The sequence below is a fragment of the Wyeomyia smithii genome, chromosome 2 (assembly GCF_029784165.1).
Source record: "Wyeomyia smithii strain HCP4-BCI-WySm-NY-G18 chromosome 2, ASM2978416v1, whole genome shotgun sequence".
Taxonomy (NCBI): domain Eukaryota; kingdom Metazoa; phylum Arthropoda; class Insecta; order Diptera; family Culicidae; genus Wyeomyia; species Wyeomyia smithii.
In genome coordinates, this window is record NC_073695.1 from 108,199,284 (window position 1) to 108,221,788 (window position 22,505).

Below are 22,505 nucleotides of genomic sequence, written 5' to 3' on the forward strand. Positions count from 1 at the left end.
CCTTTTGACTTTCCTCCTAACTAAAATTATATAATAATATTTCTCTTATCTCTAGGTTTCGATAAGACTCTTTCGTTTAGATAAAATGTAAAACCTATTTACAATAAAACTGACCAGAAGTTTAGTATTAAGAGCCTCTGCAGGGAATTGTGATTGTGATGCAGTGTTCGCAGGAGAAACGAGGTTTTGATAAGACTCCTTCCTCTTGACAAAATAAATCTTTCTTATAATTAAACTGATCAGAGGTATATTTATGCTCTCTAGAGAATTCGAAGTGGCGATATTGGCACTGGGAACAAGGTTTCGATAAGACTCCTTAGTCTTAGACATAATTAGTCCCTCTTAGAATGAACCTGGCCAGAGAGGAACGATAGGTGAAATCTCTCTCTCTCTCTCTCTCTCTCTCTCTCTCTCTCTTCAGGGATTTGTAATTTGGTGATATACAGGGGGTATACAAAATGATTGAGACAGGCAAAATTTTGCCAATTTCCAAAAGGTCAGAACTTTACAAAAAATGAATCAATTTTGACGAAACAGGTTTCATTTTACTGGAAAACTATCCTGTTTTTCAAATATTATGTGAGGACTTGATGCGGCCAATGGACACCGAAAATGTTCTGGATTTTAGGAGTGTGTGTCAAAATGTTCATTTTTGCAACACTTAGAACTTTTTCTGACAGCTAGTTTTTTGTAAATTTCTATGTTTCCAATAAACTAGAATTCATTCCGAGTTCATTGATGCCCAAAGGTTGAAAATCCGTCAATGGACCATCGAGATGTAACCATTTTTGTGGAAGAAGGATTTTCGGAAATAATGAACATCACTCTGTACAAGTAGTATGCCATAAAAAACACTTCTGAAAAGAGAAATGGATGTGTTTAGGATTTTGGATATGCAAAAAAGCAATCTCAAATTACAGTACTTCATTTGTTAGTACGGAGCAGGGCCACCATTAGCTGCGAGGACCGCTTGAATCCTCCTAGGGATCGATTCGTACAGTCTTCAAATTTCCCCCAACGGTATGTTATCCCTTTCATGAATTTTCGCATAACTCTGCAAACCTCAGCTTTCGACACTCCAACCAATTTACAGATCTCGGCAATCATAGCACCTGCTTCACGAGCACCGACTATGCGGCCACGTTGAAATTCCGTTAGCACGAATAACATTGCTAAATATTCTTTAAAAGTAAACAATGATGCAATGAAACATTATTTGTTCCCTTTTTATTGAAATATTTAAATATGAGTAGAAATTTGTGAAATCGCTTGTGTCACTCATACAAGTAAACATCCATGGTATTACAGTAAACTCTCCCTAACTAGATTTCGAAGGGACAGGGATCATCGAGCTAGCGAGGGTATAGAGTTATAGAGGTCAATTTTAGAAAATAATATGAGTACAGTGGCCCAAATACTCTGGATATTCATCGAGTTAAGGAGATTATCGAGACACATAACATCGAGTGAAGGAGAGTTGAGTTTATACTGATTGTTGGAAATCCACTTACCACACCAAGCTTAATCAGACATCAATTCCTTGAATTCCGGAGATGGAAAGTGATAACGTTGCATAACGAACTTACCGAAAAAAAATTACGATTGTGACGTCGCAACTACCACTTAGTCGGGTGCCTCGTACACTGTATATATGATACTACACTACCACTCATTATGTTTGCCGCTCTTACCAGTACATTTACAATATTTAGGGCCTCGGATACTGCACAAAGCTACTAACTGGCCGCAATGGAATACATTACATATTTATGCACCCAACAGGAAAAAAAACCTGCCAAAAACAACACTCATAATTAAATAATTCGTATCTCGATGGTTCCTTGACAGATTTTCAACCTTTGGGTATCAATGAACTCGGAATGAATTCTAGTTTATTGGCAATTTAGAAATCTACAAGCAACTAGCTGTCCGAAAAAGTTCTAAGCGTTGCAAAAATGAACATTTTGACACACACTCTTAAAATCCGGAACATTTCCGGTGTACATTAGCCGCATCAAGTCCTCACATAATATTTGGAAAGTAGGATAATTTTCCAGTAAAATCAGACCCGTTTCGTCAAAATTGATTCATTTCTCGTGAAGTTCTGATCGTTTGAATTTTGACAAAATTTTGCCTGTCTCAATCATTTTGTCTACCCCCTGTAGGTATGATGGAAAGAGGCTCGGTATAGTGGAGCAGTAAGTTTGAAACGGAAGAAGAGAACCTTACACACAAGCACGGATATAAATGATAAGCGTATCACATACTTCAATAGTTATACTATCAATAACGTGAAGCGCAGAGTGCAGAGAACACCTGGGCAATATCATAATAGTCGCAGAGATGGGTCCACACAAAGAAAAAAGAAATCTGTGGAGGAGGTTTCTTTCCATAAATAAGTTTTCTTGAATGTTCAAGTAATAACAAACTAGATTTTCTTGTAAATAATAGCAAAAATATTTAATTTACATTCCGATACACCGTCAAAACAAGCTTCAACATTCAACGCTAATTAAAAATTGAGTTTCTTTTCAAGATAACAGCGAGATTTTAAAATTCGTTAAATAGATCGTGCAATTCTAATCGCTATAGTAAGAACGGTGAGTAATATAGGCAACAGTGAAGTATGCATTATTAAGATTCATGGTTTGATTTGTCTAATCGATTATGTACAAACACAAACTTACATATAAGGCTACAAGTTAAGAGGCGGTTTTATTATCACTTCTAAATTAAACCTACGCACGAACTCCACTCGATTTCCTATCACTGAGACGCGTCCAAAACCTGTCATTACTGAATGTACTGAAACGTACATTCTCTGCGGCACATTAAGTCTTCGGATTTCATCGATAAATAGAAATGATATGTTAAACACAAAGCACGTGAGCACGTAAGAGCACTTTAAGCCACTTGCTGCATCGTATACAGCTTCGCGTAAATTCTGTTAAGCACCATTAATTCGTCGTGAGTACCACTTTCCACCACGACACCGTTCTGGATTACACAGATTACATCCGCGTTCTGAATCGTTGTTAAGCGATGGGCGATAATGATGCAGGTTCGTCCTTTACGGGCGTGATCTAGGGCATTTTGAACGATCTTTTCGCTCTGATTATCCAGAGCGGACGTTGCTTCATCTAGCAGCAGAATACGCGGATTACGAACTAACGCTCGTGCAATGGCGATACGCTGCTTCTGACCACCGGACAGTTGGGCTCCCTTTGTGCCCAAACTGGTTTCGTAACCTTTCGGAAGGTTCACAATGAATTCGTGGATGTTAGCCATTTTGGCAGCGTCGATGATCTCCGGCATTGGGATGTCACGGCTGTTGTCACCGTACGCAATGTTTTCTGCTATCGTTCGATCGAACAAGACTGGTTCCTGCGATACTAGACCCATCTGTGCCCGAATGCGACTCAGCTGGAAATCCGTCGTTGAGATTCCATCGATATCCTGTAAAGTGAATTGTAATCATTTCAAGAATAATTTTATCAAAAGATTCTGCTGGAATATTTACCACTCTACCGTTATCCGGATCATAATAACGAAGTAACATTTGGATACAGGTTGATTTACCACAGCCTGAAGGTCCGACTAGGGCAACTGTAGTTCCTTTTTTGATTTTCAAATTGAGTCCTTGCAGTATGGGAGCTGTAGGTCTTGTAGGATACCGGAATTCAACATTGGAATAATTTATGTTACCCTCATGTTTCTGATAAAGATAAAAAAGGATTTAAAATTTATAACGATGTTTTGTTTTAATTGAACTCACTTGACTAATTGGACGATAGGAACTGGATGGATTGTACATTTTCGGAGTACGATCAAGTAGTTTCATCAAACGGCCGGCTGACAGCATAGCCGAGTTGACGTTAGGCGCATAAGCTAATGCTTGACCCAACATCCAAGCACCGAAAATGAGAGCCTCGGATACTCTGGAATATTTCAAAACCATTATAAAATATACAAACTATACATGGAGCATATTTTAATTACTTTATCACATCTTTATACAAAAGTTCTCCTTCGGATACCAGCTTCCCTCCATAAGACAAGGCTAGGCCGTAGCCCATGAAGGGCATGATTTGACCGAGAGCAAATACCGTACCACGAAGTCTGGTCTTTTTCTTGCAGGCAATGTCTACTTTTACGATTTCTTTTTCATACCGATCTAGTACATGTGGCTCCTGACTCAGACTAGCTACCGTTCGAATATTGGAAATTGCTTCGGTTGCCAACTTTATGGCACTTTCGAGTGATTGTTTCTCTTTCAATGCACTGGATTCCATGTATCGTGATTCCAGCATGATTGAACCTAATACTATTGGTATTGCAACGATCGAAACTAGCGTTAAATTCCACGAATAATAGAAAGCGATTCCTACACCAATGCAAATCGTAGATGCGGCCTGCAGAAGGGACCCAATTCTTGTTCCCGTTGCACCCTGAACACTAGCACAGTCTCCAGAAAGACGCGCACAAAGAGCCCCGACGGCGTTATTTGATTCATCAAACCATGCCATCTCCTGACTGATTATAGCCTTGAAGGACTTTTGACGCAGGCGTGTCGTCAAACGTGCACCGGCAATGTTGAACAGGAAAGTTTGGAAGAAAGTACCAATGCCTGTGATAACACCGAGCAGCAAGAAAAGCAGTGAGTAGAAATTGCATTCGGCTTTTACATATTCCGGATCAGCAACCGATAAGATCTGTAAACAGACGAAAATCATTTAAAATAACCGTTGACTGAAACCTCTTCGGTACCTACCCCGTACATTTCGCCGAAAAGAACAGCAAATAGTGGAAACGATGCCCCTACCACCATTGCAGCACCACAACCGAACAGGATGTATGGCCATTCGGCAGCATTGAGTTTCAACAGTCGCATCACAGATACCGGATATGCATCTTCATTGTCATCTTCAACCGCTTCTCCCGATTTACTTCCATCGGACTCATCATCTGAGCAGTCTTCATCAAAGGCAGATTCACTTTTCGGTCCCGCTGGATTTGGTTCATTGGCAACAGTTGCTTTTTCGTCATCCTCCTGCTTAAGTGCGCCACTGGCGATTACCAAGTTATAATACAGGCCGCCTTTGGCCATGAGTTGTTCGTGTGTTCCCTGCTCGGCTACTACACCTTTGTCAATATATACAATCTTATCAGCGTTGGTTATTGTCGACAGTCGATGGGATACTACTAGAGTTGTACGGCCTCGGCTGGCCTTTTCTAGAGCATCCTGAACACGTTTCTCCGAATTTGGATCCAAAGCAGAGGTTGCCTCATCCAGTAGAAGTATTTTGGGATTACGAACCAAAGCCCGTGCTATGGCAATTCGTTGTTTTTGACCACCGGACATTTGAGCGCCGCGCTCGCCAATCATCGTGTGGTATCCATTAGGCAGTTTAGTAATGAAACTATGGCAATTCGCTATTCTGGCAGCAGCTTCAATATCGCTTTGGCTCGCTTCCGGGTTACCGTAGCGAATATTTTCCGCTATACTGGTACCAAATAGGACCGGCTCCTGTCCAACAACTCCTATGTAAGACCGCAGCCAGCTAATATTTAATTCGTTGATCTTGACTCCATCGATGGTCACGCATCCCTATAAATTCATAAAAACTATTAGGTTGAATGTAGCAAAAAAAAAAACATTCAATTAAGAATAGTTCTTACATGTAGAGGATCGTAGAGCCTCTGGATTAGCTGCAAGCATGTAGACTTTCCACATCCAGATGGACCCACCAATGCAACAGTCTTTCCAGCCTCTATAGTCAAGTCCAAACCTTGCAATACCTGCACATCACTTCTCGCAGGATATCGAAAACGCACATCCGTAAATTTAATATTTCCACTAAAAGAGAGTGGCCGTAGACCGCCATCACCCAACGAATCTATAGTCGGTATTCTATCAATAACAGAGAATATCGATGTCGCAGAGCCCTTCGCCGTTGAGAACGCTTCCAGATGAGGAGACGACAACCCGAGATTCTGAGCTCCGGCCAACACGCCAAACAGTACAATAATTAGTACAGCCGGTGTGTAATCCTTCACATCTTTTCCACGATCTTCCAGAATTAAACTGATTCCATACCAGAACGCCAGTGCGTAGCAGCAATAGATGATGAACCACATGATACCCCCTCCTATGCCAGAGAAAAGTCCCTTTTTACGGCCATTGTCCTCTGCCGATGAAAGTCGACTTTTGTATCGCTCCAATTCCTTCCGTTCACCTCCGAAAGCAACCACTGTCCGGATGCTTCCTAGCACTTCTTCAGCAATTGCGCCCGCCGACGAATATGCCTTTAACTCTTTTTCGGTTAATGTGCTTTGCATCTGTAAAAATATAATCATTTTAGAACGTTATCAGTACAATTCGAAAGATTTAAACTGTACCTTGGCCACAATAGCAGTTGCCAGAATAATAATGGGTGCACAGCTCAATATTACTAAAGTCAGTTTCCAACCATAAAAAAATGAAAATATCACAGATATAACGAAAGACATCACTAAATACGTGAATATGGAAAGCTTCTCTCCAATGCCTTCCTTCAGTTTGTCCAGATCACTGCGAATGAATTGAGAACATCAGAACCAAAAATCTTTCCTAGTTGCTGTATCCACCTACTCAGTAATGCGAACCGCAAAGTTGTCATCACTGTTCAGATCATACCAGGTCATGTCCTGCCGGAGGACAGCCTTGAGGAACAGCTGCCGTATTCGACTGATCTGCCGGTTAGCGGACCGGTTAATCACATCCACACTAAGTGCGCCAGCTAGGAACTGCACTACGGACACAAAAATTGCGCCCAAACCAAAAGCTTTCGCATCCTCCAGAATTGCATCCTGGTTTTCCTCTATGCTGGCGTTAACTCTGACAATAAAAAAAATGATTACAGTATTAAAATGCCAGAATAGCCATCACATGTTCATCTTTATCTCACTAACAGGAATTCAACACTCTCAGAGAGCAATTCGTTCGCTAAGGCCCGTCACAGAGACCGGCACTAACGTTTTAGTTTATTTGTCATGACGCGCGAAAGTATCCCGATTAAACGGTTGGCGTGTGTGCCATTAGCTGTCAGCTGAAGTGTGATAAATACCAATTGAATTGAATTACTTCATGTGAATCTACGGCACAGCGCCATGGCGCAGCTGAGAGCGTAACGGCAAGTCAAATTTAGATGACTATTATTAACGGCACATAAGTATGAAATCTGTCGAGCTTTCATTCGCGAAGTTTAAGGCACTTGTATTTTTATTCCATTACATCAATGAATTAGATTTTTTTTTATTAAAATAATTTTTATACTATCAAAAAAATTGATTTTTATTCACCTAATATTAAATGTCTACTTTCTACTTTTTTAGCATCCAGAAACTAAGCCATTATTAAAATGCAATAATAATTCTACTTACAATATCTTTCCACCGCCGAATAGTGACAGTATGGACGTGTCGGTGGATTTTCCTATTCCGATGGTTCGATCTACCAGCAGCGTTGTGAACTCCCCGTACAGAATGACACCATATGGCAGCCCGAGTGAAGCGACCGAGGCCAGCAATATTCCGACAATAGTGGCACTTATTTCACCCCATGTTGCGAATCGGAACTGCAGATTGGATACAAAGAAAGAAACACATTGCACAGTTTCATTACTGACTGACGGTCGTATCTTACATTGTGGCTGCTTCCGTTCTATCTAGGAAAACGATCTTACCAGTTTGAAGTACGAGACCGGTTTGCTACTGCTGGCGGCACCGAGAGCTTTCTCCGATGGTTTGCTGAATTTTACGTTCAGAATATCCTTGGAGCCCTTGTAGCTGGATAAGGACATCGCATCGTTACTGATGCCGTTTTTGAGATTCGCCGATTGCTGTTGCGACCCGTTGCATTGAGGATAGTTTTTGTTTGTCATTTTGAGTGCTGCTGGTATGAAACTGGTTCAATCAACTGAAAAAGAAATATATACAAAAGAATTCGTCATGTTATCGTCAGGAAAGAGTATTAACGATAATTGAGGAGAGCCTCACGGTTTTGCGGTTCGTTTTAAATTAGCTAACATGAAAAAAGGCAACACTGAGCAGTATAGTGCATATTTTTTTTCTTGAGATCAAAAGCACTAAAAAGCTACAGAACTGAGAATGTGCTCATATTTATTCCATCACAGACAGCTCTCAACCTGCCTGCAACCTGCTCCTTAATCATCAAGAATATTTTCGGGTTTTTCCATCTCATCATACTCGAACAAAATGCTTTTCAATATTAGATCAAATATTCACGTGTACATTACAAAATTGCTAAAGCAAACAAAGTTGTGGATAATTGAATATTATTATAGCAAAACTTTTACAAAAATTCAGTAATCTGCAATTAAAAAATTGTTGAAATTTTGCATATAATTTTACTCATTCTTGATTTTCTTATTTATTAAAAGAAAAGTTTGTAATAGTAGTTTTAGTAGTTATATTGAATTGGGCTAACGATGTGGAAGGAGACTACCGAAATATTTAAAACTACCGCGAAATCAAGACAACTTATTCTTGCTCGAAATCATCGTCCATGAAGCGTTGTTTACTTGTATCTCCGTGTATATATCCGTGGATCAGCTTAGCTTTTTTCCCAATAAATCTATTTGTCTGATTTCGTTTGAGCCATCTGGGAGATGGGGAACTAGTAGACACCGTTCACACAAACCTGAAAGCAGCGTTGCAAAGCGAGCGAGAAGCAAAACATTTCTCCTCCTTTCTGCTTGAGAACGAGACATATGCTACGCCTCTCAAGTCTTTTGCACACACGCTTTAGAGATACTCTTCATTCTTCATGCATTCCCCTGAGTAGCAGCAAGCGCGCACCGACACGCAAAAACTTTTTTGTATTGCTAGTCAGCTTGAAAAACTGTGCTCGAAAATGAAAATGCATTCTTCCCGGTTTTGCTTCATGCACCGACAGCCGACAGTGGATATATCGGACAAGTTTTTTTTACAGCAGTCTAATGCAAAACCAGCCGAAGCAAACTGCCCAAGCAGCAAAAATTGTTTCGATTATGTACTTTGTGCATTACAGCAACAAATTCTTATGCGAAATTAAGTTGCAGTTACATCTCAGTTTCTTATACAATGACAAAAAAAGCGCAGGAGGTGGAGCCAATTGCAACATTTTCGTTGTTTCAACACAAGTTTCAAGAATGAAACCGCAATGTGTATAAACTAATGCATGGAATTTAATAACAACATGCTAAATGCTGCATGGTAAAATTTCAGCTACGAAGATGCATCGTCACAGCAACTAGGGCGCAACAGAAACTTCATGGAGTTGTGGTAAGATTGTAAAACGGCAAATGGTCAGAATGGAAAGAGATTGTCTGTATAGCGACTTATCTTTGATTGTTTCTAGAAATTTGAGGATTCAACTCTAGTTATCCATTTCTATTTACTTTTCTCGTTTGTACTATTTACGTCATTTGCTGTAGAAACACTTGCAAGTTCATGGCTCAGTTTTAAATATTGCTTCCCTTATCATGCTAATGGTCATTACCAGTTTTAATTTTGCTTTTTCAATTCATCAGTACCTCAGCGTGATAATGAAATTCAAAGCAATTTATCACATTTCGTTTTAGAGACCCACACTTTTTGGACGACTTCTAGTCCAAGTACCCAAAAATTACAACGCAGTAAATAACCTCATCTCAAAAACAAATATAGGGCGAACGATCGAGCAAAAGTTGCTGTTACATGGCTTCAGAACATGACAGCAACTTTTAGAAGTATTTTTGTGTGTTTGGTTTTTTGTATCTCGCAAGCATCACGTTGGCAACCTATATGCTCCACCCACTAGATCTATTCAGTGAAGGTTAGGTTTTCAAATGCCGTTTACACGTTTCAACAACAAATCCAACCTCGCGAATTACGTTGTTGGTGTGAAGATTTTTGAAGCAGCGATGCAACTTTAGTTGTTGCTTGTTTCTTTACAATTTCATCGTAGTAGCAAAAAATGTTCCTTGAAACCTCGGAATTTTATTAGTGCAACAAATGATCACAATTTATTTTTTTATTATGTTTCAATTGTTGCTTGGGTGCTGCCGAAGTAGTCCGATACCCTATTATTTGTTGTCCCTCTGCAACCATCGCAAAGCATATTGAAACATTTGTCTTCGGCTGGTCGTTCTCGCGAGTAGGGGAGTAGGTACACACAAGTACACACGAGGACGGGAGTGTGTGCATATGATCTCGGGAGCGAATGCGAGTAAGAATGAAAGCGAAGAAAAACGAGAAATAGCTTGAAGGGAGAAATCTCCAGTGTGTGATAGCGGCAGCAACGAGAACCTCACATGAGGTGTTGAATTCTGTTTACGAGCGAGACTAACAACACTACCTGAAAGTGGCTTTCGATCGAGTCGACCGCGGAATACTGCTGAGTAGGACCGAGAAACTTGGACAATCTCATAAAATGAATGAGATCATACCTTACGCACCAAAATCTCTGTGTGAAAATTGGTTCGGAAGGGTCCGAATATTCCACTAATCTCCCCAGCGTTCCACAGGGGAGCAATTAAGGCTTCCTATATTTCACACTTTTTATAAAAGAAGTATCCACTTTACTGCCAAAGGAATGTCTCTTACTTTATGCAGCTGATGTGAAAATATTTACGATAATCAAAGCCTACAACATTTGATCAACGAGTTCGGGGTATGGTGCACGATGAATCTGTTGACATTGAGTCTTCAGAATTGCAACGAAATTACATTTTACTACAGGCTGAATTTAATAATTTTTATTACACCATACTCAATCATACATTGCAACGGGCAGCTCACATCCGTGACCTCGGTGTAAACCTTGATTGCGCGCTCACATTTCGTCCTCACTTCAATGAAATGATCTCGAAGGCTTTATTTTTAAGAGAGCTACTAAGTTCCTGTCTTCGATCGCTCTACTGTTCACTGGTGTGCTCGATCCTTGAGTATTGTTCGGTAGTATGGTGTCCGTCTGAAGCAAACTGGATTGCTAGTATCGAATCAGTTTCGAAAAAAATTCTTAGATATCGCATATTTCCCTGGAATAGCCCGTTGAACTTGCCAGTAGCATCCTTCGAGAAAATCTAGAATAGATGAACTACAGCTCTAACCGTGTTTATTGTTAACTTTTTAGCCGGACAGATTGATTATCCTGCAGTACTACTGTAGATGAACTGTTACGCATCTGAGAGACCACTCCGCACAAGGGACTTTCTGTACCTCGAGCCGAGCAGAGTGAACTATGAGCTGTTTAATCCTGTTTATGGCCGCACAATTCAATACTGTCAAAGAACTTTTCGAGTTTGGAATTTCGATTGATGCCTTCAAAGGACGACTCTCTTGTAGATGATAATCATTTTACGATGTCTAGTGAAAACTACACATAAATAAAAAGTTCAAGGAAATATGCCACCTTGAAGGACTATTTAGTAGAGATTTTTCAGGCTCAATTTCTAAATCAAAAACAAAAAATACCAAAAAACGGTTTTTTTTGTTTATGAATATGAAACCAGAAGGGTTGGGCGCAAAGCAAATTAAACTTTTGAAACTTTGAAACAAACTTCTTCTCTTTAATAAATCTTTGAGTTATACTGCCGTTCCAAGCATAGTTGTCCCAGCGTGCATAAGGTTTGTGTAGAACATGGGACTACTATGATTGGAACGGCAGTATAGACGCTATTATTACGATAGAACAGTGGTTTCTCACCAGGGACGAAAAGAAGGCTGCGCCAGGAAGGCATGGGTTAATTTGACAGCTAATTAAAATTCCGTTCTGTATACCTCTGTGAGAGCAGATTTTCAACCCTTTTGCGAATGAAGACCAAGATATGAAACAAATCAGATATGAGACTGACAAACACAGCCTCCTATTATAAAACTTGTACCTGGAATTCTTTGAGGGGGCCCCGAAACTCTTTGTACTTAGCCAAAGAGGCCGCGAACCCAACTTTTATTTAGAACTAATGAAATAACTCTCTGAAAATAATACGGTGGCCCTGAATAGATTCAAAATTACATCTCGAAACAACTTTTGGTTTCTGTGCATCATCTCGATTCTGAAAATACCCATATTGGGCGGTATTCGGTCATTTTGAGCTATTCTCCAGGAAGTCGCAATTTTCCACCTGAAGTCGTCAATTCAAATTCCCGATTACGGAAATACCCATGGGCATGGTATTTGGTCATTTCATGTTGTTTCCCAGAAACAAAAAGTGGCCAGTCTGGATTTCAAAATAGCGCCTGGAGTCAATTTCCGACCTCTTGACATCCCTCTGTTTCCGGTATTACTCATATTGGCTGTTTTCCAGAAACCAGAATTTCCCATCTTGAATTTAAAAATGGCGCCTTTTGATTGATTAGTTCTTGAGTTATGCAGATTTTTGTTTTTCAATGTATGCTAGACTAATTTAGAGGGAGAAGGAATGTCGAACCACCACAGAACTAGTTCTCGCCCACTTGAACGTCCACATGCCAAATTAGGCTCCATTTACCGTAGGAACATTTCTTGCCCCTGTGGCATAATAACTTCAAACACTGCTGGAGCATTGAATGCGTATACGTGCTTGGTGTCAGATTGCGTCGATGTTTACATAAACATCCGCTTGCCACCCAGAAAGGCATAGCCAGTATAATAGCACACATACTCTCGATGGGCATCGCGAAAACGAATTCAATAAATCATTAAAACTTAGAGCTTCTAATCAGCTAGATTCTTTTACAAATGATGCAACTTGCCTTCTCCAAATACTCAGAAACAGTTTGGTTTCATTTGCTTGATTAGTTCTTGAATTGTGCTGATATGTATGTTTTAGAGGAAGAAAAATGTATGTTTTAGAGGAAGAGGTCTCTAACTATCTTAATCGCATTTCTCGGCTCAAAAATCCCTACATACAAATTTTTATGCCAATCGGTACAGTTGTTTTCAAGTCTGTAAGGACCGACAGACAGAATTACATTTTTTGAATTTTGAAATTACACACTGCAACAAAAATTTATTTTTTCTTCTGCCTTGGCATTTATGTATGATTTTTGAAGTAGAATACTTCTCTCATGAAGTTCGGTTATATAGGGAAGTGAAATGAAAATCTAAAACCGAAAAAAGTGAAAAACATGTCCAATTTCAAATGCTAATGAATCGGTTAATATTCGATGGATTTTCTTCGTTCTTGCAGCAATAGATTGGAAAATCTTTTAAGATTCTTCCCAAAAGAAGACAATTGTAATTATATTATTCACACTATTGTACTATTGAGAATAGTCAAGCATTGTCAAAACGAAAAATTCGACCTCTTATTGGTCGTTATATGATTGTTTCCCAAGCACGGTCGAAAGAATCATATACCTTGCAACTTAAACATGCTATTTGGCCTATATAAGAGCCTGTTTCAGCCGAAGCCGCTCATAATAGTTCAAGACAGCGACAACAGCAGTCGTCCTCCTTTAGCAGCAGCACTAGCAGTGCAGTGGATACCAGCGATAGCGGATAGCGGCCACAGCTGTGGCATAGCAATCGATAGCGCACTAGTTGCAGCGGATTTTAGCAACGATAGCAGCTGGACCAGCTGATGCAAGGACAGCGGATACCAATGGCAGCGTATAGCGGCCACAACTGTGGCATGGCTACGGATAGCGTAGCAGTTGCAGCGGGTATCAGCATCGATAGCAGCTGATGCAGTGAGGCACTTTAGTGAAATGCAGTCTCTGTGCGATAGTGGGCACTAGTAAATGCATTCAATGAAAAGTTGCCTCATTTTGACAACACATGAGCCGTCTAGTTTTGAGTATTAAATCAGCTTTTCACTGTTTATTTTATCACAAGGAATACTTTATTCGCACCGTCATTGATAACGCTAAGATGTGATCGGTATCTAATCCGATATTGAATTGAACAACAAATTGTCACTTTCGGGATGAAATAAAAACCTGATGATTGAAGAGTTAATATTTTCTCTTGAGGTAATTTACATTTTTGAATTTGTAAAAGTTATAAATTTTACTTAATCTCCGTGTCTCAGAACAGAATTATCTTTTCCTTCAGTCATGAGCACGACATTATCTGCATAAAAATTAATTTTTCGCGTAACCAAAATTTAAAAATTGTCAAGCCCCAATCATGACAAGCAACTTACTATATTATTGAAAATGTTGTTGAAGCGCGAAATTCGATTGATCTGATTAGTCAACGTTTATTTTCTAGAAAAAATGACTGACACGCAAGCAGCCGGGTTATCTTTCTTGTAAAAGTATTCTACTTCAAACTTGCGGTCGTGGCTTTGCACACAACCCTCCTGTGATTTTTTGATGTATTTTGAACCAAAATTTCCCTGTGTTTGAACAAATTTCACCTTAAGGGACAACAATGGCACCATTTTGAATTTACGAGAAATCAGAAATTTTCGACACCACTTTGTTCTAAAGCCAAATATCGAAATTCTAAGAGTTTGTCCACATAATAACATTTTCACATCCATTCATATCCACAATCTTACGTCGATATACATACACCTATTTCATTGTTATAGGAAATTAGGGCAAAATTGACTTGTTGCTGACATTTTACGTGGATCAGACACCTACCAACCGATTTCTGAGACTTTTTTCCTCAATATAAAATATAATTTGACTACCTCGTTTAGATATTAGCGGATCCATTACGTAATGCTCTACATAACTGGAGACAACTGAAAATTTGGAATTTTTTCCTACTGCTGTCAAAAAAGGATGAACTTTAAAAAAGACTGATTTATTTGTCATGAAAATACATCATTGTGCAGTGGTTCTGCTCATATAAAGACATCGAAAAATTGCTTGATTCGTGGATAGCCTCAGAAGAACACTTTTATCGTAACGGTATTCGAGCTTTGGCAGAAAATTGGGTAAAGTTGCAGCTATCGATGAGCAATACTTTGAATGATTAATAGATTTTTTTTAAATAAAGATTCGTATTTAATTAAAACCACAACGCGAGTTTTGTTGCGCACGTAACATGTAGCGAAGCAAGTTGGAAACAAAAGAGAAACGCCTTATGTAAATGGTATTCTTTTTAGGTGATAGTCATTTAACAAATTTGCCGCTTATCTGGACTCGAGGTACGACACTGGCCTAACAAGCCAGTATCAATAAGATTGAAACGTTGTCCTTTCAATTGTCTTTTATACTAATAGTTAGCTGCAATGTATATGTATAATAAACAGAAAGGACAGCGAAATGTTAATACCTAACTTTCTACGAGAGTTTCAATAATATGAACAACAATTCCACATTATGTAAATAATTTTCTGGAATTATCTAAATAGGAAAAAAAGTGTTGGCCATAATATGCTATACAATCTGAAACAATTTCATTTTCAGCGAATGTAGGTTTTGAATAAAAATCGGATTCAAAACACGCTCGCAGGCGGCAAATAAGTTTATACCACGTGCGCTAGGATACTATCAATAAAACGAGACAATTGTGCTGAGTGTTCGTATTACAAAGGTAAGCTCAACTGAGAAACATAATAAACACCTGCTATCACATGCTATCAAATAAAGTCTTCCAATTAAAATTGATTCGCTCCGGTGCTCGTACAATAGTTGAGGTTTTTTTTTCTGCTCACCCAACAGGGCCCATATGAAAGATGCAAATCAATCTTGGAGATATGCGAGCAAGCGATAAATAACTCTAATGCAAGATTATCCACAATCATCAGAGTAGGAAATACCGCGACAACTGTCGATACTCATGTCGAAGTCGATTGTGGTTTATGGCGTAGGTACCCCCTAACCACGTGTCTGTTGTAAAAGCAATACTAACTCCTGTCGAACGATATTTCATTGGCAAATTTATTAGAAATGATGGGAAAATCCTACTAGCTAAGTAATGAAACTAGTAACAGGTAATACCGTGACTAATGTTTGCGGGTGGACCTATCTTTACATAACAATGTTCTTAACTCCAACATTGGCAATAAATACACAGTAGAATATAGCAACGATCAATAATTAATAATCACTAGACATCAATGATTTAAAATTAAAATCCGTTTCTGATAACCCTCAACGTTAAACGATTTGGACTGTGGTACCTACTGATGATGTAATGGTGATCAATTGTGTTCGAATAAGTATGCCAATAATTGTTTTGACATATCGTTGCTAGAGTTTTGCACGAGCCGTGTTTTCTATAATAAGGTATGGGGAATATTGCACAGCGAAGCATACGCATCATGAGAGCAGAACCGCGCCAACTGACCTGTGGTCGAATATCGACCATTTTTGATTCGAATGAAACTTTTCACTCGTATTTGACCTGGCAAACTGAGAATTTTACACAGATCGAGAAATTTTTTACACCCATGAGTTATTTTCTAAAAGAGCATTACAATACGTGTACAAAGTATCATTCAAATCAAAAATGGTCGATTATGCATTTTAAATGCGTCGGTTTTTAGTTATTTTGATTTTAGACTCGAAAAATTTTTAATATTAGGGAAAATACAAGTTTTCCCTGATTTTTTCGTGGTTCTTCAACAAAACCCATAAGTTCATTGAAATGTATGATCAATACCGCACAATTTATTTTTTAACAACAAAATGATTGGGCGAACAGTTCTAAAGAAAATGTTTAAGATGTTTCAACTGAAATATTCAGATAATAACCGGGTGATGCCATATGGAATCACCTGACATATAAACTTTGATAACAGTTTAACAAACAACAACATCGCACGCTTAGCCTTGGAGCTAAAAGCGGTCTCGATCAACTAGATTAGTTGAGAGAATTGGTTATCGATATTGTTTTTGGCACATTTTGCATGTGTAGGATAAGTACAACGATACACCGTGCCCCAGTGCCCCAGTGCTAAGTCGAGAAAATTTCCAGATCGAAAAGATCCTCGACTCGATCGGGAATCGAACCTATTACATTGGAGAGCTAGCCGACCGACATCGCTAACCACAGAGCCACGGGGACCACAAACAGTTTAACAACTATACTTGAAATTTCTAACGATGAAAATATTCTGAACAGTTAGAGAACAGATTGATCTTCAACATGCTATATAGGCAAGGGAACATATTCTAAGCAGCTTTAGGAACCGCCTGTGTATTAGGACGATATACTCGAAATGTGTTGAGTGAAATTCAAACAGTAGTATATCAATCTGTTTTTTATCGTTTTCTCTGTCAGAACTTGTTTTCAGATTGTAAAACTAAGTTAGCAAACTTTGACAATAATCAATTAAAGTTACCAATTAAGGGACACTATTCCAATCACCCCGAACCTGTTTTAAGCAGTTTCCATCTGTTTTGCAGGCGTTTTTTTTGCAGCACCCGGGTGGCTCCTGAATGGCTGCAATAAAGGTCGATTTGTTTCAAATGATGTTTGTTCACATATTTCTTTGTGATTAACGGTTTTTCTTATATTCGTAAGACAGCTAGACAATCAACAGTTTTCGTATCCATCATTGAAATTGTCGATATTGATCAAAATGCAGGAGTTTGAGGCCTGTTTTCTGCGACTCATTAAAATAGGCGCTACTGCCGTTCCTTACCCTAGTTTGTGCCAATTATGCATGCGGTTGCTAAGTAATAAGAGTTTGAATGTCATTTTTCGGTGTAAAAGCTGATTTCTCTCCGCGGAGATAGGGTTAATTGAATATTTTTTTGGGGTTTAAAAGTTGCGTAATAAATTCAAGTTTCCTTTAAAAAATTAAAAAAAAAAAAACAACTCTTTTTTATAATTAAAATTAATTATTTATTTTCTATATTTTAAGTCAAAAAAAAAATTTTTTTTTTACAGTGTATATTTTTACGAGGCCCTAAAACGCAGACAGTTTCTGGTTTCTGAGCTACCATGCTTTGAATAAAACATATGTCAAAACGCAAACTCCCTTTTAGAAAATAACTCATGGGCCTAAACAAAATTCTTCATTTGTGAAAAATGCACAATACGCAATATGTGTGGAAAGTATCACTCAAATAAAAAATGGTCGATTAAATTTTTGCGTTATTGCAGGTCTTTTGAGATGATTTTGGTCCCAGCGTTGATTGCATTTTTCTGTAGCGCAATTACTAAAGATTCAACTAGTAGTTCTAGTACCCAAGTAGTGCTAATACTAATACTAATAGTAATAGATTCTCACGGTGAATTAAATTCATAGAATAAAGACACTCGTGCAGTGACTTATAAGCAGAACCAGAAAATCAGAGCTCGAACAGTTGAAAATGTAGAAAGTTCAGCTTCACTACCCTTATCGGCAAAACCTCAAAGGTTTGTAGATATCATCTAAAATTTGTCAGAAACGATTGAAAATTCGATTTATTTTTTCACGATTTGACATGAATTCATGTGAGTAACAATTAAAAATAAATACATATTTGTAATAGAGTTTCCAGTGAAACCAAAGAGCGGTTACAGTAACAATTACCATTAACGACTCTGTCATAAACCATGTTTTTTATGATTTTTTGCATGTTTTATCTCGGATTTATATCGAGCCGCATGGTTTATACGTTGTTCGTTACGTAGCCAAGCAGTATGCATTTAACAATCTTCTTTCCGGATCATTTCGGAAGCCTGCGAAAACTGGTCAAGGGTTATAGTAATGGTTTATAGTATTTTTTTTTATTCGCAGCAATAAGTAAACAAACGTACGAAAGAAAAAACATTAACCATGAGGATGCTTTTAAATATTTTCTTTTTTTTTTTGGGTCCAAAAAGATGGTTAATCATGAGTAGATTGAACAATGTAATAGTTTATGTAAGTATTCTGCTTATTTTGATTAGTTCTGAAATGGGTCGCTTTATTTTTCACATTTGTTCATTAGACGCTCAATAAATTAAACTTTTTCACAAGAAAAAATCGTTTCTTAATCAGTTATTGCGTTCTTTTAATTCGAATTAGTTCTTATCTGATTTCGCACAAAAAAGGCACCAAAAGTATGGCAACATTCGTATATTACATAACGCGCTCAGGGGAGGGAGGGTATTCAGCGAAGTGTTACACTGCATGAAACCACCATGCAAATTTGCGTTACGTTGGGATGGGAGGTATTGCAAATTCAATTATCCAGCAAATACATTGAACTGGCAAATAGTATTTTTATCTGATATAATTCGCATTGGAAGAAACTTCACTGGTTGCACTATTGAATTTTGAACATGCCGTTCATATATTGCATTCTCGATTTTCAACACCTATCAACATCGTAATTGCCAAACAGTATTGGGTGTTACTAAACATCAGAAGTTAGAGATCTACAAAGCTTTATCAGAACACTTACTTATATTTTTACGACTGGCATAATCGTCCATCAAAGCAATTAATTCGATCAACCACACAGTTTTCATTCTACAGGGTAACACGCATCGTCAGAGACGTCGGAGAGAATAATTTGATGTTGTAGAGTTTAGTGTCGAAGAAGCGCCAACTAAATTCATTTGGCACCGTGTTTAATCATTGGAAAGATGTGGTTTTGTGGGTTCACAAAACTTATCTCGTTTAAGAATTGAAATCGTAAGACCACGAACACTTCATTCACCTGGTAAGAGCATTCAAAAAGAAGTTACTGTTGATTCCAGTTGCTGTTGCTTTTCTTTTTTTCCTAGTACATACGAAGATGCTTGTGTTGGGTTCTTTATGAAAATATATATTTTCCTGAACAAAATAAACTAGTGGCCATAACACCCTCAAATCCAATCAGAGCCTCCAAGTTGGTCTGGAGGTAGAATACTGTTCTAACAAGCCAGTCATTGGACGTTCGAATAGCTCTGGCTTCGCAATTATTTTGCACACTATCAGCTGATCGCGAAATCTCTGTCTTATAAACAACAAAAAGTTAAGTTCCGATGGACACGAACGTTTGCACACTTCTTATTATTGATTTCAAGTGGGAAGTAAGAAGCTTTCTACGATGAGGAGGTTTGAATAGTGTATGACATTTAGATATATTAACCTTGATTTTTTTGAAAGTTTTCAGACTACTTGAGATAAAGTTTTGATTAGGGTTTAAGAGCGCGGTCATACAAATCGAAAAATATTAAGATATTCAATGTCAGCATTATTAAAAATAGTGTGAACAAAAATGCCTCTAATTCCGTCACATTTTGCTGGATTGGCAACACTTTACAAGATTCAGAAACATTTCTTTATTAGAAGGTTTAGGACCCATTTATAAGAGAAAATTTATATACAAACTCAAAAGCCAATAAATTTGACTTGAAAACTCAGACAATAGAAATCGTTGAATCGTACATTGTAATTGAGTGAAGGAAAATCATATGATATTTCTGCTTTATACAATTTTTAGTTCAGTGCCATTAAGATTAGTCATAAAAGCTACCTTTTTGCAGCTCACTGAGCCAATAGAGTGATAACAGATAAGCGTTGGTCTGCACAATTTAATACAAACAAACAGTTTGTGGGGCAGCCGAGATCGAAAAATGGTGAAAACTTTGTTTATCAGAACCTATGAAATATGCGGACGTTTTAGAATATTAGTTTGTGCCACACAACCAATGTTGTGTAACTTGAAACTAAGATGCGTAACACATGAAGAATGCGAAAACAAAAACATACATCGGCACACGTGCCGTGTGCTGAGTTTTGATCAGTACCTTGACTGTGGATTTCTTAAATTTAGTAAGTAAACCAAGCTTGACTCAGAAATGAATCACTTTTGGGCAGAATACATACTTGAAAAATGATCCAAACTGTCATTCGTATTCCCAATCGCTCAATTTATCCAAATTCATTTTGGTTATGACTAAAAAGTTCCACTTGGTTGAAATCCCTTAGAAGAATATCGTTGGTCCGTTTAATTATTTGGAATATTGTTACATGCTCCATGAAACGTGAAACTTGAAACATTATCATGAGTTAATTTTTAAATTAGGTTCCTGTTTCGATTTGATTTCCAAGCTTGCATTCATTAAAGAGTCGTTGGAAGACATTTTTTATATATTACATTTTGCTCAAGAGATTTTCCAAGAAAAAAAACAGGATCCATATCTTGAATAGACTAATGAAATTCGAGAAAGTTTTTTGGAATTGTATACAATATTCAAAAGTTTTTTTAGAACTAACAAATTAAATCATAACAAACCATTGATTTTTTATGAATTTTTGCATCGCAACTTCAGAAAACTGTTCTCAGATAGGTGCATTTTTCATGAGATACATTTACAAAATCTATAAACCTGATGATAGATCAGAATCCCTCTCTGTAGCAAGATATTTTTAGAAACTTTAGAAATAAATTTATCTACTCCCGGGCGGTTCTAACAAATTACTAAGTAATAAGTAAACCCATTTAAACCATTAAAGATTCGCAGTTTATAATTTCTTTTATCTCTCAATTTGTGTTTGAAGATGCAACTGGCCGCACAATTCGTTAAACATATTCGGCAATATGAGATAAATGCTCTCTAAAATTGGAATTACTTTTTCGGTTTATTGACTTATATCGGTAAAGCGAAATTGGACATTAAATTTTATAGAAAATGTACCTTTTTAACAGTGGAGCGACGATGTTATTTTATCGATTTAGTACCTCCAAAAAACCAACGCCTTGATACGACTTTTTTCTGATCCACGATACCGTTTTCTTTCAATCACATCTTAAAAGCAAGTTCACCAGGTCACTGTTCTAATGATATATCACTAGTTATTGCGGCACTAAAATTTATCTGGCGTTAAGTAGTTTTATCTTTATAACACTTTATTACCAGCACATTTCTTAAAACAGTTTCACTTTCCAGCTGAGACGTTTTATTCCGCATCCGTTTCACGCGACGTTCCCCGTTTGACTGACGCTCCGATCGAGAACTCTCGCCCTGTACACTGCTCCAGCCGTTTATTATTCCCGCGCAGCATCATCATCGTCATCATCGCCCCAGCCCGCCACAATGCTAGTAGGTATCAGCTTCATTGAGCAGCACGCGAGAAAATACATATTAGCAAACGATTAGCACAGAACGTGGCGCGCAACGAGCGAGCTTCCCACTTCAAGCTGATCGAGTTTCGCGCCAGCCGCATGGCGGACGCACATCTCGCTTCCCGTGCGTGATTCTCGCGAAAGCAACAGTAACAAGACTCCCCCATCTGTGCTTTTGCTGAAACAGTGGAATTCCCATCGCACATTTCGCCGGCTCGAGGAAGCGCTACTTAGGCATGGAAGAAAAGACAACTTAGAATTCCAAATGAATACCACAGTGGAAACTACCGACTTCGTGGTGAGTTTCTGCGGAAGAGCGGGGATTCACCTGTGGAGTTTACTAAACTCGAGCAAAGGATGGTCATGTTATAGCAGTTGACAAAACTGTCATGATTCACTGAATGTAGCTTTTCATAGCAAATGAGAAGCAGCTTGTGTAAGAAAGGATTCAGCCAGAATGTCAATAAACCTTGTATCAGATTATAGGTCAACGCTCTAATAAAAAGCCCTTCTGGATGTAACACTAATAGGTAAATGGGTCATTCAGCTCGTTTTTGTTTGAGCTA

At 38.2% G+C, this 22,505-nt stretch overlaps 1 protein-coding gene across 1 annotated transcript; it reads right to left on the reverse strand.

Annotated features, from left to right (window-relative positions):
* Positions 1 to 2,412: 2,412 nt before the first annotated feature.
* On the reverse strand, positions 2,413 to 21,851 carry LOC129725512 (multidrug resistance protein homolog 49). The gene is made up of 11 exons (XM_055681452.1): positions 21,512 to 21,851; positions 7,725 to 7,957; positions 7,423 to 7,616; positions 6,632 to 6,877; positions 6,400 to 6,571; positions 5,680 to 6,339; positions 4,772 to 5,608; positions 4,000 to 4,712; positions 3,776 to 3,938; positions 3,521 to 3,715; positions 2,413 to 3,456 (listed from the first exon to the last, which is right to left on the reverse strand). The coding sequence occupies exons 2-11, from the start codon at positions 7,920 to 7,922 to the stop codon at positions 2,905 to 2,907; spliced, it is 3,930 nt and encodes a 1,309-aa protein (XP_055537427.1). The 5' UTR covers positions 7,923 to 7,957; positions 21,512 to 21,851; the 3' UTR covers positions 2,413 to 2,904.
* Positions 21,852 to 22,505: the final 654 nt, after the last annotated feature.